The 19,392-nt window shown below is 36.6% G+C and overlaps 1 protein-coding gene across 3 annotated transcripts in view; it reads left to right on the top strand.

The window, feature by feature from the left end:
• Nucleotides 1–19,392, top strand: part of RGS7 (regulator of G protein signaling 7) — a 514,710-nt gene that overhangs the window by 373,280 nt on the left and 122,038 nt on the right. For all 3 annotated transcript variants that reach the window (XM_035010933.1, XM_035010932.1, XM_035010934.1), the window contains 2 exons: nucleotides 14,346–14,452; nucleotides 19,143–19,194. In XM_035010933.1, the coding sequence (XP_034866824.1) occupies nucleotides 14,346–14,452; nucleotides 19,143–19,194 (159 nt within the window). The remainder of the gene's footprint in view (nucleotides 1–14,345; nucleotides 14,453–19,142; nucleotides 19,195–19,392) is intronic.

The following is a 19,392-nucleotide window of genomic DNA, read 5'->3' as shown; positions in this document are numbered from 1 at the left end:
CATAATGCAAAGGCAGGGCTTGGGCAGGATGAGTTCTGAGGAGCAAGTTCGTTGTAGAGGAGGGATGAAACTTGTCCCAAGGACATCATTAAGGAATGAGCCGGGTGATGGGGAGAAGTTGGAACCTTTGAATAGATTTAAGTTGGAAAGTAACAAAATAATAGCCACATTTGTTTGTTTCTACTATGTTCCAAACACTATGTTAAATAACTTCAGCTGCATTATCTTTGATCCTTAGAACAAATACAGGTTTAGAGTTTGTTCTTTAAAAGATCAAAGGACAATATTGTGGAACATAGATTAGAAGACAGCCAGGCTGGAAGCCCTTTGGGGAGGTGACCAATGTGTCTTTCATCTCTCTTTTTCTATTGCCTTTATTCAGAGTGCTTGAAAACAATTTAAACTCTCCCACATTATTGAATAAAATTCCGTTGATTGCTGTCTGCCCTTTCTTCTAGTCCCCGTTCCCTTGTTACTGATGCCTTACATTGGTTTGATACATATGTCACAACTAATGATCCAATATTGATACATGATTAATTAAAGTTTATACTTTATTCAGATTTTCTTTCCTTTTTAACTAATGTCCTTCTTCTATCCCAGAATCCCATCTAAGTTATCACGTTACATTTAGTTGTCATGTCTTGGTAACCATCTCTAGACTGTGAGAGTTTCTCAAACTCTCCTGTTTTTTATGACCTTGACCAGTTTGAGTAATGGTCAGGCATTTTATAAATTGTCCCTGAATTGGAGTTTGTTTGATGTTTTGTTTTTTGTTTTGTTTTGCATGATTAGACCAGGATTTTAGGTTTGGGGGAGGAAAACCACAGAGAGAAAATGTCATTTTCATCACATCAGGCAATGATTGATCTATTTACCATCTCTATTGTTTTGCCTTTTCCAGAATGTCATATAAATGGAGTCATACAGTCTATAACCTTTTTAGACTGGATTGTTTCAGTTAGTAATATGCATTTAAGGGTACACATAATAGTGGACAGATGCCAAAGGGACACAGAAGCCAACTTAAAGAGTTCCCAATGGCCAGAGATGGAACAATTTTTGCAACAAAATAAAGTAGCATTGGATTATATCTTAAAGTATAAAAACTACATCCATTACATCCATAAGTTCATGCTGATATAAATGAATGATTGAATAAATAAATACGGGATATAAACAAAGCTTCCCCTGCCAAGAAATTCCAAATAATTTATGTATATATTTTACCCTGAATGAGGTCAAGCATGACTCATTACTCTTTAAGTTTGGACTACATTTAGTAACTTCTTTCCAAAGAACAGTATGAAGTGTGTGTGTGTTGGGGGGGTGTCACTTTACAGCGAGGTTTACATCATCAGTGATAAGGTCTGTGTCTAGGTTCATTGGGTTTCTTTTGCACAACAATTGGTTATGTAAAATAACAAATAATGCTGGGGAAAAGTATCCTTTTTTCTATTAAATACCCTTTGCACTTTTGTTTAAGATCAATTGCCTGTATTTGTGTGGGTCTATTTCTGGGCTCTGTATTCTGTTCTGTTCATCTCTTTGTCTGTTCTTTCACCAATACTGTACTACCTTTATTACTATACAGCTTTAAAGTAAATCTTGAAGTCCTATAGTGTAAATCTTCCAACTTTGTTTTTAATCTTTAGTATTATATTGGTTATACTGGGTCTTTTGCCTTTCCATATGAACTCTAGAGTCATTCTTTTTTTTACTATTTAAATTCAATTAACCAACATATAGCACATTCTATCAGTATCTACAAAATAGCTTGCTAGGATTTTAATTGGTATTGCAATGAATCTGTGGATCAAATTGAAACAAAAAGCCACTTTAAAAATAGTGAGTATTCCAGTCCATGAACATGAAATATGTCTCCATTTAAAAATTTTATTTGATTTCTTTTGTCAGGGTTTTCTTATTTTTTTTTCCACACAGATTCTGTTTATATTTTGTTAGGTTTATCACTAAGGGAAAAAAAAGATGAATTGATGCTTTATGTAAGTAAATCTGGGCTGTGTCCCTGAGCCTGTCTCTGCATATTTTCAGATGGAAGTTTGTCATGCAAACTTAGTTGTCAGAATGCTCCAGGAAAAGTTGATTTTCAGCTTGTCCAGCTTTTCCTTATTGTAAGGATGGGAGTGATTATCTTCTAAGCTCTTTATCATGCCTCAATTGAAACCAGAAGTCATTATTTGCTTTTTTAAGCATAATTATTCCACTGCATTATGAGTTTTGAAGATAGAAACAGAGAGAATGTTATATTCACCTTTGTATCCATGGAATGAAACCAAGCAGAAAGTGAATAATTATATGTTAGATGGATAGCAAGATGGATGGATGGATGGATGGTTGGTTGGATGAAAGGATGGATGGATGAAGAAATGAAGACTCATGGAGTAAATTGCTAAAGCCTGGTATGAATCAGTAATAGAAAAAAATTTAAAGGAAATAAAAAGGGATTATAATTTAATTATATAAGGTAAGTGTAGGGAACAAATCAAAAATGAAGAATTAGAAAGGAAAGCATTTTCAGGAGAATTGGAGAGAAATTGAAGGACATCACTCTTCCCACAAGTCTAATACCCTTCCATGCATAGTCTAACCCAGCCTTTCTCAAAGCCTTCACTGGTAACCCTGGATGTATTTTTCTTTTACTCATGCTAGGTATAATAAGACTGTTAATTTTAGCTAAAATTCAATATGTAGTACAACTCAAATTAATTCAAACTAAAGCAAGACACCATTTATTCCAGCAAATGAAGAATGAGGAAATAAATCCTAATGCCAAATGGTTCATAAGTTTACAGGGATACCAATACATTTATAACCTCCTGGTGAGAATTTAAATTATATACATTTTTAGAAATTAAGTTTGTAGTATATAGCAACGCTTTATTTTTTTTACATCATTAGTTTTTTTATTATGTTAATCACCATACATTACATCATTAGTTTTTGATGTAGTGTTCCATGATTCATTGTTTGCATCTAACACCCAGTGCTCCATGCAGAACATGCCCTCTTTAATACCCATCACCAGGCTAACCCATCCCCTCACCCCCTCCCCTCTAGAACCCTCAGTTTGTTTTTCAGAGTCCATAGTCTCTCATGGTTCGTCTTCCCCTCTGATTTCCCCCCCTTAATTTTTCCCTTCCTTATAGCAATGCTTTAAAAATGTCTGTAACTTTTTTTTTTTTTTTTAAGATTCCATTTATTTATTTGACAGAGAGAGACACAGCGAGAGAGGGAACACAAGCAGGGGGAGTGGGAGAGGGAGAAGCAGGCTCCCTGCAGAGCAGGGAGCCCGATGCGGGACTCGATCCCAGGACCCTGGGATCATGACCTGAGCCGAAGGCAGTCGCTTAACCAACTGAGCCACCCAGGCGCCCTAAAAATGTCTGTAACTTTTGACTCCATTATATTATTTCTAAGAATTTGTTCTATGAAATAATATAGAATTCATGTGTCCATTTTTGCTGATACATTTTTAGTTGCTTGTAATATTACAGAAAATTAAGCCACTGATAAGATAGCAAACCAAAAAGTAAATAAACAAGTGAAAACAACTAAAAAAAAAGTTCCAACTCACACGGAAGCTTACATGTTCATTGGAAAAGATTAATAATAAATAGATAAATGTGTCATATGGTAAGTGGTAATGAGTGCTATGAAGAGAAGACACAGTAGTAAAAGGATATGTAGGGAGTGAATCCTATTTTATACTAACTGAAGGAATGAAGTGGGATGTTTAGCTCTCTGGAGGAAGAGTGCTGGCATTCCAGGCAAAGAAAACAGGAAATGCAAAACCTCATGGCAGGCACATGCCTGGTATGTTTGAGGTACAGCCAGGAGGTCTGTATGCTAGAGCAGGATGCGTGAAGGGGTGGATAATAGGGGAGGAAGACAGAGAAGTAACTGGTGGCCAGATCATGTAGGATTTTCTAAGGCCAAGTCAAGGAATTAGAGCTCTATTCTAAGAAATATGAAAACTTATTGGAAAATGAGTTTACTAAGAATGACACGATCTGATTTACATTTTTTATAGGAGAATAATGGACATACAATACTGTATTAGTTTCAGGGGTATAACAGTGATTCAGTATTTTTATACATTAGAAAATGCTCACCACAGTAAGTCAAGTTACCATCTGTCACCAAAAAAAGGTGTTACAATATTATTGACTATAGTCTCTATGCTGTACACTATAGCCCTGTGTTGTATTCACTTTATAACTGGAAGCCTGAGCTTCTTAATCCCTTTCACCAATTCCGTCCATCCTCCGACCCTCTCCCCTCTGGTATCCATCACTTTGTTCTCTGTATCTATGAGTCTGTTTCTGTTTTGTTTTGTTTGTCCATTTGTTTTGTTTTTTAAACTCCACACATAAGTGAAATCATACGGTATTTGTCTTTCTCTGTCTGACTTAATTTCACTTAGTGTAATATCCTCTAGGTCCACCCATGTTATTGCAAATGGCAAGATCTCTTACTTTTTTTTGTGGCTGAGTAATAATATTCCATTGTGTGTGTGTGAGAGAGAGAGAAATCACATCTTCTTTATGCATTTATCTATTGATGGACACTTGGATTGCTTCCATATCTTGGCTATTGTAAATAACGCTACTATGAACATAAGGGTGCATATAAGTCTATTTGAAAGTGGTTTTGTTGTTGGTGGTGGTGGTGGTTTCTTCAGATAAATACCTGTAAGTGGAATTGCTGAATTTACAGTTTAAAATAATCAATGTGGCAAAGAGCAGGGCATGAATGGAAACTAGTCTGAATGTTATCTCAGTGATTCAGCCAAGAGATACAAGCTTGGGTTGGTGGTGGCGGAGGGGGTGTAGATTCTGGGTTCGCAAGGAACAATTATCAGAATGTGCTCCTGGACTGGATGTGATAAGTGATGGAAAGACAGACATCAAAAACAATTCAAGGGCTCTGGTTTGAGAAATTGAATGAAAATCACTGACATCTACTGATATGGGAAAGACTGCAAGAAGAAGAGCAGGTTTGAGATGAAAGTCAACAGTTCAGTTTTACCATGATAAATGCAAGAGGTCTATTCAGTATTCAAGTGGAGATGTCACACAGGCTCTTGGAAATACAATATAGGAATTCAGAGGAGAAGTGAAGCTAGAGATATGTGCAATGACTATGTTATAAGAATGTGTATTACTCTGGTGTTTATGATAGTGAAATTTTTAAAAATTCAAATATCCAAAATATCCGAAACTAGAGGATTTCTAATATGCAGCAAAAGCCGGACAATGTTGCTCGAAGTCTATGTTCTGACTATTGCCCCATAAACTGCTGTGCTCTCTCCAGCAGGTGCAAGTATAGAAGTGTTATCCACAAAGATTTCAAACCCACTGAGGTTCAGTCATTTCTTATTATTCATGTCTATACAGCATCTAGAATTTCTTGATTTGAATTCCGGCAAGTAGATCTGTGTACACACTTTATTAGAAGAAACTTAAGAAGTCATATATTTTTAGATTTTATTTTAATCCTTTAAAAATATCTGGTGTTTAAATTCTGACTTACTGTATGAAAATAGAGACTTTTGTCGTAGGGGGGGGTGTTAATCCTTTAATTAGCTCATCTGTATTTCTTCATTCTCGTTTCTGAACCTGCCTTATTCTCACTGCTCTGCAATAGTTATGATTTTTTTGTGGTATTTAAAATCAAAATCAAATTATTGATGGACTGTTGTGCTGTTTTGAAACAGCAAAAAGAACAATTATTTTAATGAATGCATCTCATTTGATAAATTTACCCCCTTTGGTTTCCAAACTGTTCCTTGCAAGGTACCATCTCTATTGATTATATCTTGGCATGTATTGTACATTAGAATTCAGGTATTCCCAGAAGTTGCTTATTTCCAGGTATTGGTTTCCAACACACACATAAACCAACATATAGACACAAACATAAGAAAATGAAACTGGTAAGTACATGTGTTTATGTAAAGTGGGATTTTTATTTTATTTTTTTATTATTTATTTATTTATTATGTTATATTAGTCACCATACAGTACATAATTAGTTTTTGATGTAGTGTTCCATGATTCATTGTTTGTGTATAAAAAAGGACACCAGGTGGGATACCTGTGTGGCTCAGTCGGTTGAGTGTCTGAGTCTTGATCTCTGCTTAGGTCTTGATCTCAGGATTTTGAGTTCAGGCCCCACGTTGGGCTCCATGCTGGGCATGGAGCCTATTTAATAATATAAAATAAAATAATAAAATAAAATAAAAATAAAAAAGGACACCAATGCCAGGTGATAAAGATGATCTAGAGAGTTTCAGACATCAGTTCTGATGTCCTAAACTTCTCCCCCAGTGGAAGCATTCACTTCTGCAAAATACATACTAAAGGAAATTATATCTGGTTTTGTTTAGAAATTTCATAATAACTGTGACTGTATGATCAAGGCTATAGTTTTGAAATTAATCTTCTACTTAATCATGGTTTAAATACATTAATGAATAGTGATTTTTTTAAAAAAGAGATGCTGTTAACAGGTATTATCAGAAGACTATGTTGCTTATTCTTTAGGAGTGACACTTGTTTTTCAAACCAAATTCATTCATGGCATTTTGTTGTGTGGGGTGAGTTACTGGTTATTCCCATATCATGCGTGCATTTTTACAACTAGCTTTAGAAAATATATAAATAGAACACTCACATCAACCCAGTTCCTATTATTTGGAATAAGTATGACATTTTCTCTGTGCACACAAAATTCTTTACCATAACAGCTCTGGATCATCATGAAGATTGAGTTTTAAGCAACTGAAATTCAAATTAAGTATTGTATTTTATAATGTACATTTTTTATTTTTGGAGTATTGGCCATGGATGTGGCAGGATTATCTGCAGAAGAAGAAAAATCAATTTCCCTTTGACAAAGAGGCAAAATAAGGGTGGCAGCATTTTGGCCAGGGCTTCCAGTGTGAAGGTTGGTTGTACACCATAGAATCAGAGTTGGAAAAAGTTTGGCGATCCAGCCCTGCATTTATGGATGCCGACTCTAAGGTCCAGAGAAACAAGATGACTTACTCAAGATATGTAGTCATAGAACTAAATTAGGATTAGAATTCAAATTCCATGACCTGCAGTTGAGCATGTTTCTTCTTAATACACATGCGTGCCTGTTCAGTAGCATGTGCTGTTGCTGATTTAAAGCAACACATGCTATGGAAACCCCCTGCTGTTAAAGTTAACTCAACGCCCCACCTTTCTTCCAACTCATTCAGCCAGTTAACTGGTGGAAATTTTGCAGAATGTATGCTGAATTTTAGAGGGAATGTTTCTTTCCACAATAATTTATTATTGCCTTGGCTCTTGTGATTGTTACCATTTCTTGCACCATTCTTGGATGAACTCAAAGTGATTTTCTCTCATCTGAATACCATTCTATGCACCAATCACACCTATAAATATAATAGAGTCTTGTTAAGATGCAGTTCATTTTGCACAATGATGGAACTGCCGGTTATATGGAGGGATATACTGTGAAATGAACATCCTGATATCATGTAGTTATTATAGAACATAGATTTTTTTTAAAGATTTTATTTATTTATTTATTTGGTGGGGGGAAGGGGAGGGAGAATCTCAAGCAGACTCTGCACTAAGCACAGAGCCTGACCTGGGGCTCAATCTCACAACCCTGGGATTATGACCTAAGCCAAAATCAAGAGTCGGAAGCTTAACCGACTGAGCCACCCAGGTGACCCTTACATGACATAGATCTTAAACCAGTTCTCCTTAACAATATTGCATAGATCTCTCTCTCTCTTTTTAAATTTTTTCATTGCTCTTCATATTTAAATAATTTCTTAAGGTGTCATACCTGCTGATATTAGGCATCTAGACTGTTCTCTGTGTGTCTGATAAGGGCCACTGATTTATGATGGTGCCAATTGTTTTTTCTTAATGGGTTGGTTTTTTTGAGTCCTGAGCAAATATGCTTCCCTAAGAATTCATCTGTCTTCTGACTGCTCTCCCGGTGATTCCTCTGTCACCATTATTTCTCAGCACTGTCACCTCACTGTTTCCTCATCAGTCAGTCCTGCCTACCTCTCTCCTGAACCAGGAGCTTTCCCAGTGATTTCCGGCATTGTCAGGTTTTGGATTGTAAACCCAGTGTGCAGAATATATTACCTTTGGAAATCTTTCTCTATAACTATGATACCTGATCTTTGGGATTTGGGGCAGTGTTCTTTGCTGTCTAAGAAAAAATGGAAGTGTATTCCAGAGCACATTCATCATCTGCACACAAAAGACCCCCCAGTCTAATCACCTGGAGAACTTTGAAGATATTGAACTGTAAGTGTTATACATGACCTGTAAGCTACCAGTTTCCTCATTGCTTTAGCACTGGACTAAACTAGACTAAGTGCCATTGAAAGTGTCCTTCTGTAAGTATCAACTAATTGATAATAACTCAAGGTTTGGAGCATTTCTATGCAAGTGGCTTTTTAAAGCACATTGCACATACTATCTCAGTTGATCCTCACAACAAAACTTTGACATCAGTATTTTATTATCCCCATTTTACAGATGAGTACACTGAGGCCCAGAGAGTGCAAGTCTGTTGCCAAGTCACACAGCCAGCGAATGAGGGAATCAGGATTTGAACCCAGTCAGCGGGCTTGCCCAGCCTGGCTGCTTCACCTCTGTACTCAGCTCCTTTGTTTGGAGATATTATTTACTTGTCTTAATTACCTAGTGCGTTCCCCCAATTGATCTCAACTATGCCTCTGTTTTTACTTCTACCAAATAGAACCTATTTTATCTTATCTATTCTATATCGCCATGTTATTCCACTTCTAAGTCCTGATTATGATTGCTAAAAAGCAAACACTTGATTTTTCTATGTGGAAATGGTGCTTTAAAAAAAGAAGAAAGAAAGAAAGAAAGAGAGAGAGAGAGAGAGAGAGAGAGAGAGAGAGAGAAAGAAAGAAAGAAAGAAAGAAAGAAAGAAAGAAAGAAAGAAAGAAAGAGGAAAGCCCAGATACTTACTTCTTTCATTAACTCTTACTATTGAGAAAATGAACTTACCTTAGATATTCCTAAATATAGTAATAATTTACTTTTATTTGGACTTGGAGAATAAAATGTGCTGCATATATGATTTTTCCACATGACTAACCTTACCTTTTCAAGTGCCACTTCTTTAAAAAGTTATATTTTGAAGTACTTCTAAAGTGATCACTTCCCTGTCTTCTTAAACAGAGAGTAATAAGCTCAACAAAATCTTTATGACACAGGATCATCATGATGAATGCCTGTTATTTTACTGTTTAGCAACTTACCTCTGTCTGCTTTTTAGCTTTTTCTCTCCCTAATATCATATCATCAGCTGTCATTTTTTCTACTTTGAGTGGATTTCCTTCTAAAATATTTCTCTCCACACAGTAATCATATTTACCACATCAAGTATGTTGTGTGCTAATAATGAAACAATCCAATTCCTAATACATACACAGAAAATAAAAATAAATTATAGGAATAAAAACATAATTTAGTGATACTTTTTTATTATTATTTTCTTGACTCAGAGGCATTCTTCCATCACTTCAAAATTATGGACTGTATTTGGGAGGGACTGAGACTGCCAAGAATTGGACCTCAGGATAAGGAAAATATTATTGAGTTTTTAAAATATGTTTTAAGTGTAGAACTGAATATAGAAATCTAGCACTAAACAACACAAGCCTATTTTATAACATGCTTTCATCCTATTAACTTTCTCAAGTAGTCGTGATTCAAAAGTAAATTATGGGGCGCCTGGGTGGCTCAGATGGTTGAGCGTCTGCCTTCGGCTCAGGTCATGATCCCAGGGTCCTGGGATCGAGTCCCGCATCAGGCTCCCTGCTCCTTGGGAGCCTGCTTCTCCCTCTGCTTCTCTCTCTCTCTCTCTGTGTCTCTCATGAATAAATAAATAAAATCTTAAAAAAAAAAAAGTAAATTATGTTATGCAGAATTCTCTTTGCTTTTAAAGGATTTTGATAATTCTCCTGCTCCAGGGCTTGGGGTGAAGTAATGTGATGAATAGATCAGGCTTAACAAAGCCACACTAGGCTGTTCACATAGTAACAGTTGTTTGGAGATGGATTTTTATTTCTCAGTTTGTTCATGGCTTGACTGTCCAAAAGAAAAATAAAATTGAATTTTATGGTAGGTTTGTTGTTGAACTTTATTTAGCTGTGTGGGTGACGCGAATAACACATGTACAAGATTAATTAGTGATTATTTTGCCAACAAGCGTAACGTGGTGGAGCCATCTGGTGTGTCATTATTGGGAAGGGCGATCTTGATGGATTTCTCATTAAATTCTTGCAACACTTTGTTCCAAGACTGTCAGCAGTCCTCTGGATTCTTATTAGGTTAAGGCTGTGCTGGGATTCAGAAGCAGAGGGACCATGGGGAAGTGTAGCTCCATCTTTATCACCAGCAATAAACAGGTCAGCCTTGAGAACACTACCCCCTGCCCACTCTCAGATCTCTTAGTGGTGTGTGTGTGCCATTAATCTCACTACTACCTTTTCCCGTAATAAAAGACCTACCACAGCCTCACCTCCAAAGCTTATAAAAGTATCTTGAAACAAGATTGTGAACATCTGCATTATCTCTGAAGAGCTGAACAAGCTGCTCATCATCACAGCACAAAATAACTAGTTTGTTCTTTTTTCATGCAGCACTCCCTTTTTCATATTTTTGTTGTGTCATTGATTCATAAATTGACTTATTTACTCATTCAGCAAATATTGGTTCAATAGCTACTTTTACTCTTGATGAACTAAGTGCCAAGCTAACAGTCTGAAATAAAGCAGACAGTCTACCTCGACTCCCTGACTTTTCCTCTAAGCATTTTTCCTGTCCTGGAGCCATGTTCTCTGGTGGTCCTGTGACAAAGCTCATGACGTCTATGATCTGATCATGTATGGTAGTGCTACATGAGGAAAACCAGCTGACATGCACCCAGCCCTCTAGAAATGTATGATCTCTCAGAATCAGTATCTAATGGTTGCAGGAAGGTAAGAACATGCTTATGTTTATTTGCTTCTGATTTTTTTTCTGCAGCTTCGTTATATTTACTTTCACTATAATTTTCTAATCCTCATCAGCCCTTTAGCACCCCACTGGTTTCCGTTTATTTTATTTTAGTCACACTCATTCCTATGATTAGAGATCTGAAGCCCTTTACTATTTATCTTTCTGGACATCTCAGTTTTCCTTTCTTGAATCTATTCTTGCAGACTTTCTCGTGTGACATAACTCAATTCCATTTCTGGAAAGTTGTGCTAATATTTTCCTAGGCCACAGATTGCTGGGAATAAAACCAGTAAAGATGGTTATAACAAGATAGGTGGGCCACCTGACTTTGCAATTCTAAAACAGATGTAATGTGTTGCCCTAACTAGTGCTACCTGATGGGAGCATCCAGGGACTCAGAATATGAGCGAGGCTGTAAGCACCTGCTCATTGTTATGGGCTAGCAATCCTTATAGATTCTCTCACTCTTTCAATTTTATAAATAATCCACACACACACACACAAAATAATATGTAAGTGGCTGCTTAGGATGCTATTTAGGACTGCCAATTTCTCTCAGCCCAGTTGAGGCAAATTTATGCAAGTGGATTTCCTAACAGTGCTTTGGAGAAAAGTGACCTGAATTCATGTGTAAATAATGAAGCATAACAGCTACCATCTATTGAATGTCTCCTGTGCAACTTCTTTACATATATTCTTGTTTGGTTCTCATACCAACCTGCAAGGTGGGTTTGCTACCTCTATTAATAAATGGGAGAGGCACACAGAGTTTAAGTAACAAAAGCTAGCGAGTATCTCCAAAGGTTTTGTTCTTCCTACAACACCTCACTAGCTCCTGAGTTTCAGCAAGAGTCGCAGAACATGTCGGTATGTAGCTATAAGCAACACAGGCTTTAAGAAGGTCTTGACTTTGAGCTAAAAGGATGCAGACATGATATATATATGGTGAAAAAATTACTCCTTTGTAGCAAAGTAACATTCTATGCAGGGAGGCACTTAATTGGAAGTGTGGATAAGATGATGGCTGGGACCCTTAATGACAGTCTTCCAAGGGCATGGCAAAGAGGATGATTGACAGTTCTTCTTTATTATTGACAAGTACAACACAGTGAGAGGCTGGAAGTAGAAGTTACCAACTGAAGTGTTTACAAGATGCTAAATGACAATTAAAAGGGGCACCATAGTACCTCATGGCAGATAAAATTTAATTTTTTAATAAAATTAAAAACTAAAATGTATTATTAGCCCACATAGGCATAGGAAGGTAGAGGACAGGGGAAGGGTTCTTATGCTCCCCTGCACCATAGCAAGCTGTTTAGTGACTCAGTACTGGCTGGAATATCAAAGCGCCCCAGGATTGACAGCTGGACAGATGGATCCACACATTCCTGGAACTACTGTAAGAATCCCTGAGTTAAAGAACCATTTACTTGGGGCGCCTGGTGGCTCAGTCGTTAAGCGTCTGCCTTCTGCTGAGGTCATGATCCCGGGGTCCTGGGATCGAGCCCCGCATCGGGCTCCCTGCTCCACGGGAAGCCTCCTTCTCCCTCTCCCACTCCCTCTCCCATTCCCTCTCTCGCTGTGTCTCTCTCTGTCAAATAAATAAATAAAATCTTTAAAAAAAAAAAAACATTTACTTGTCTAAGAAACAGAAATAAATCCCTAACTAAACTGTATATAAAGATGCAAAACAGTTCAATAAATCTAACTTTCCAATGGACTGAAAAACTATTGTGCATAGTTCCATGGTTGCCAGACTCTAAGTTAGCAAACTTTATATTGTTCCTGCATGACTGCAATAGTAACTATGTTGACCAAATTTTATTAACCATTTTATTGGAAGAAATTGTTGACTGCTATAAAAGGAGTATGAGTATCACAGTATTATGTTCCACCTGTTTCTCAGCCTTCTGGAAAAGTGTAATCTTTTTATTGTCAAACAAACCTCTGCATGGTCCATATCTGGAACACTGAATATAGAGTAGTAGAAACTAGAGCAGTCCAGATGATCACAGGACTATAGAAGCAGCATAAATCGTTGCTTAGCACTCACTTAATCTAGCATAAATGGTTTGGATGCCTTAACTTTCGCTGATGACATCATGTAAAAATGATCCATCCCATTAGAAAAATTGCTGATAGTATTGGATTATCCACTATATAGTCTGGGGGGTGATGCAAGTGAGAACACTTTTAAAAGTTTAAAGTGCTAGGGGCACCTGGGTGGCTCAATCGGTTAAGCGTCTGCCTTCAGCTCAGGTCATGATGGGGATCCTGGGGTCGCTCCTGCATCAGGATCCCTACTCAGTGGGGAACCTGCTTCTCCCTCTTCCTCTGCCTTCCCCCCCACACTTGTGGTCTCTCTCTCAAATAAATAAATAAAATCTAGCAGCGGGTGTTATACGAAAACAATGAATCATGGATCACTACATCAAAAACTAATGATGTATTGTATGGTGACTAACATCACATAATAAAATTAAATTAAATTAAAAATAAATAAATAAATACAATAAAGAGAAAAGAAAAAATAAAAATAAAGTTTTAAAGTGCTATGTAAATGCCAAGTATAATTGTTTGTGGAAGACTATTAACATAGAGCAAAATATATCCCATCTATAAAATGAAGGAGTCAGATTCTGTGATGTCAGAATAGCCTTCTGGTCTCAGCATTCCACAGTGTTATGTTCTCACGTCGTGCGGTATGGTTGGTCATTGCACAGTTACTACGTGGAACCAGAGCCATCTTAGTACCCTCTGTGAAAGAGATGGAAAAAGAAAAAATTCAAAGCCAAGTTGTTTAGGATGCCAAGAATTTGGATGCAAGAATGTGCTCAAAAGGCGCTGTGAATTGTGTAAGACTATTGACTCACAGACCTGTACCTCTGAAACAAATAATACATTATATGTTAAAAAAAAAGATCGTAGGAAGGGAAAAATGAAGCTGGGGAAATCGGAGGGGGAGACGAACCATGAGAGACTGTGGACTCTGGGAAACAAACTGAGGGTTTAAGAGGGGAGATGGGTAGGGGGATGGGTTAGCCTGGTGATGGGTATTGTGCCATTCTGCATGGAGCACTGGGTGTTCTATGCAAATATGGATCATGGAACACTATATCAAAAACTAATGATGTAATGTACGGTGATTAACATAACATAAAAAAAAAAGAATGTGCTTAAAAGGGAACAAGATAAAATCCTATACTCGTGCAAATCAACATAAAAAAAAATTGTATACATTTTTGTTTGTTTGTTTTCATGAAACAGTGGAGGCACTCCATTTAGGAACATTAATGGCTGCCCATGGCTACTTCTTTCCAATCTCGGATCACGTCCTCACACTCAAAGATGATGGCACCTTTTATCGGTTTCAGGTAAGTTTAATGAAAATATTCCTTAATGGTAATATAGAAGTCTGCATTTTGTTTGTTGATTGTTTTTACAAAAATTTTGAAAATATGACTTATTTTATTTGGCTTGGTCTAGTTAGAAACTAATTAATGTTCAATATAAGACAGAAAAAAAATAAGCAGGGAAAGAATGTGCTTGGTTATGATGATTTGTGAAAGCTAAACTGTATGATGATTGAAGTTACGTTTTATATTAAAGCTTGAGAAAAATTCAGAGTGGCTTGCTGGAATTCAGGACGTGGGAGAGTTCTTCATGTGTAAGCTACATTAGCCACTGGAAAGGAAGCTGAGAAGTGTAACTGAATTGATTATACTCTGGACCCTGTCCATGATACAAGACTGTCTTCAGTCCAAGCAGATTCTCATGGGAATGCTTGAAACTCCAATGCAGAATTTAGCTAATTATACAAGCCTTCTGCATGTCAGTATCTGAGGCTTCCTACAAGAAGACTGTGAAGCCTGACGTGCATGATACTTTGTGTGTGTGCACTCATCTGAGACAAAACTCTACCGTAGATAACCTGTAAACTGAGAAAAGTCGTTTAGGTCATTTCCAAATGAAACAGATGCTATTGTTCTTTCAGAAGTGATTGTGAACTCTGATTTTGGTCCTTGAGCATGTAATTGACACTTGAGTTCACAATGATTTACCTGAAGTAGATGCTACATTTCATTAGGCAATATAGTTCATTAATAACTGGCTGGTGGGTTCTAGCCCATAAAATTAAGGCACATTTAATGCCAGAGTTCAGACTCTAGCTCTTATGTGTTTTTAGGGGATTCTCCCCTATGTCAAACTTGTAGACATTGGAGCATTCTTTCTCATTTGTTCTAAATATCATTAGATGTTCTATATCTAAATAAATGACAAAATAACTTGGGTGCCAAAGAACTTGGTGAGACAAACAGAGAACAAAGAGGGAATATGTTTTAAAAACATTTAAAGACCTTTGTCTTCCTAGAACACTCTCACTGCCACTTCCTCAGGACCTTTTTATCCAAGGCAAATAGTCACAGGACTTTATGCACCAAATAGCTAGGAGATGAAGCAGTCTCTTGAAATCAGAATACTGACCTAAGTTTTCAAGCAACATAAATTAAATTAATTAATTTTAAAAGGCTTTAAAATAAAGGAACATTATCCTTTATACAGTTAAAGTAATGGTAGCTTAAAATAGCTTATTAATAAGTTAATGTAACTCATGTTCCTAAAGGTAACTTTTAATAAATAAAAATTATTAGTGATTAGTAAACAAAATATTTATGTATTTGTAACACTTTTTGATTTTTTTAAGGGAGTTACTTTTCTGCTACTGCAGGATTACATTTTCCATATAATCTTACTTTCTTTGAAAAATTTTTCATATAGAGACTATAAGTAAACTTTAGGCCTAATAAAAATCTCACAAATTCTGAATGAAAGGATTTTTCTTTTTACAAAGATAACAACTTTTATCTATCTTCACAATCAATATTACAACTAAAATCATCTCTGTATAAAAGAACATATCTATGAGGGAAGCATTGGATGTAGTCTGTTTATCTCTAGAGAATTATCTAATTTAAAATTTTTCCTTAAAGCAAACTAGCTCACACATGGGCCCAAAGTTTGTGATGGTGTCTTGAGTTAACCTAATTTGCAACCTTTAACTCTGCACTTGTCATTCCCAGACTGAAATTAGTAGGCAGACAAGGTTTACATGTGTTAGTCATGGTCATGGGTCAAAGATGGGCAGAGTTGGGAATGGGCCACCATATATTCTGGAGAAAGGAGAGACTGTTTTTAAAGAGCTTTAGAACAAGACAAGGGAATGGGTGCAAGTGGTGTAGGCAGAAGTTTAGCAAGTTTTCAGTGTGCCTAGGTAGATGATAAATAGTGTTTCAAATTCCATTAATTAATGTTAAATATTTTAATGACCTGTTCACATTTGAAATAGGATCTAAATGTGCCATATTTGTAAATCTAATAATCATAGGATCTTAAAACCGAGATTTAAAAAACAAAGGACACTCCAGAGAAGTCAGCGATGATTGAATTCCTGCTTTAATATTAGTCTGTGAAGGCATTAATCAGTTTATATTTGAACAGCCTAATAATAGAAAACATATTATTGTTCAAGGTGTACTCTTCCATTTTTGTGTTGGTTCCAAGCAGCAGAAAGTTCTTTATTACATTGAGCTGAAATTCAACTCCCTGGGAGGATTTTAAAAATCATGAATTAAAATGGGAAACTTGCAATATCATGTTTACTGTTCCTTCAGTGAATGACTGAGATTCTAACCATCATTAGGAATCTGAAGAAGCTTCAGGGCATGAGTTTGAGACAAACAGAACTCTTCATTTAATCTCACTGATATGCCGCAGTATGTAAATTTGTCTCAATTTCTCAGCACATTTTAAATCATGTGATTTCTGTATTTATTGTAAACTTGCAATTGTCTAATTATCCTCTCTTAGCTAGCTGTAATTGAGATCTGACATGATTCTCCAGGTCGCTTTCATGACTTTCATTACATTAGTATATGTGCCAAAGGTTATTGAGTAATGGCTGGATCAGTTTTATCATAGCTAAAGAAACCAACTGTGAAAAGAAAAGAGAAACTCATACATTAAAATGTCCTGAAGTCTACTTGAATTTTAAAAGTAAATTTTTATATTTCAACAAACTATAAGCATTTGTTATTCTTTAAATTCTTTTTTACTATAAATTAAGATACGTTTCCTAGAAAAAATCTTGCAATATTTGTGAGGAATGCTGGTTTAAGGCATTTCCGCATAATATCACAGCATAAAATAGCTTTATTCTTTTATTTTTAGTCAGGAAATTCTCACTAAAGTAAATGATAAAAGAATAAAGAAAAATTGTAAGAATGCAGCTAAGAACATTCCTTGTGGCTTTGAGAAAAAAGTATGAGTCTGGCCAGTCTGACTAGAATAGATATTTTAAAAGTTAGATAAGTACACACACACACACACACACACACACCCCTCACAGAATGAAGGGAATAATGCTTTTGATAAGTATCTCAAAACTAGTGGCCCACAAGATTTTAACTACTTTGTTCCCTGTGATTCCCCTAGATTCTGACCCAGTTTTACCCTCAAAGCTCTATTTCCCAAGGAGTCAAGTGGGATTCACGTGAGAATGGGGCCATAGAAATCCTTGATGTCTTCCTTTGTCCAGTGTTTCAACTCTCCCCACCCCACCTAAATACTTGTCGTCACTTTGTTCACATGTGTAACATCAGCAGATTCCTTTATTATCCTGCCGCAATTCCCAAGAAGGAGTAGAGGGTAAATCAAAATCCCTGGAGTCCTGAGCAGTTTGAAAAGGTTCTCCCCCAGAGATTCAAACAGTTCTCCCCAATTATCCTTTACCCCCTGCCTTGAGAATCCCTCTTCCAGTGGGAGAATTATCAAACAGTTAATCAGAGATTACCTCAAGTATGCTCATTACACATGGGTAGCTAACATAACTGACTAATAAATATAAGTAAGCCCACAAGTTTGATGTCTGCAGTCTTGTTTCATTGAGTCCTAGAGTCATCATCACAGTTTGAAAGAGTAGACAGGTGGCCATCCTCATGGCCTGGAGCCTTGCATGTCCATCTAGTGGGGCTAGAAAAACCTCTATGAGAACATACAAAATGTTGATGATAACAGGGTTTTCCTGATCAGTTTCTTTGTAGTTTTGTCAGTCAGTTTCTTTTTTTTTTTTTTAAGATTTTATTTATTTATTTGAGAGAGAGAGAATGAGAGAGAGCACATGAGAGGGGGGAGGGTTGGGAGGGTCAGAGGGAGAAGCAGACTCCCCGCCGAGCAGGGAGCCCGATGCGGGACTCGATCCAGGGACTCCAGGATCATGACCTGAGCTGAAGGCAGTCGCTTAACCAACTGAGCCACCCAGGTGCCCTGTCAGTCAGTTTCTAGAATTTCACAGAATGAGATTTCTGTTGATTGTTAATCACACCAGTCAATTAAAATTGATTAAAATTAAAATAAAATCAAGTAAAAATCATTTTTAAAAAATCACCTCTGGTTTCTGCAGTTAAAAAATTTGAAGCAATAAGTGTTTTTATGGCGAAATACTTTTTTAAAGTGAGACAGAAGAGTTGTTTAAATCTAGTTGGATAGTGTTGACAGCAGCATTATATAATTAACAAAGCCAGACAAATGATTGCCAGGTTTTAGGGAAAATTTTGATGGTTGAGCATTGGATCTACTGAAGGCAATAATGAGATACTTGAATCATAGAAAACAATTTGTTATATTTAAATATATTTCATCTGGGGGTCTTGCTGAATTTAATAGTCTGCTTTCAGTCTTTGTGGGTTAACACTTTTTGGGGGGGAGGGAATGATACAATCAGACCTTTTAGCTTTATGTCACCTGACATAAAATTGCAGCAAATGGATGACATTTTAAGTACCTGCTGGTGTTGCACAACACATTTGGAGACGGAAAATTGCTCAGCAAAGTAAATGTAGAAGAAAAGCCTTACAATGCCTCTTTGGGTACTTTTCCTGGATTACAAAGCATACATTATCAGCAAACTATTCTGGATAAGTGCTGAAGATGAACACAATTCATAAACCAAGAGCTCTACAAATTTTGTGTGTGTTTAACCGGGTTGCACTTCTTTTTATTCCACAGACACCCTATTTTTGGCCATCAAATTGTTGGGAGCCGGAAAACACAGACTATGGTCAGTGCGGTATCTTCTCGTTTTATTACAACAGCTAGTATGTATACATGAACATATGCTCACATTTTATTGCTTTGTAATTGAGAAAAGAAAACCACAGCTATCAGTATGGAACCAATATTTCTAACATTAAATTTGTGGATGGCTTTGTTTGGAAAGGGTTAAGCACAAACCTGGTGGCAACTTTTTCCAGGGTAT

The sequence above is a fragment of the Mirounga leonina genome, unplaced genomic scaffold (genome assembly GCF_011800145.1).
Source record: "Mirounga leonina isolate KUSES-001 unplaced genomic scaffold, KU_Mleo_1.0 Mir_154, whole genome shotgun sequence".
Lineage (NCBI taxonomy): Eukaryota > Metazoa > Chordata > Mammalia > Carnivora > Phocidae > Mirounga > Mirounga leonina.
This window is presented reverse-complemented; position numbering and strand designations above follow the sequence as displayed.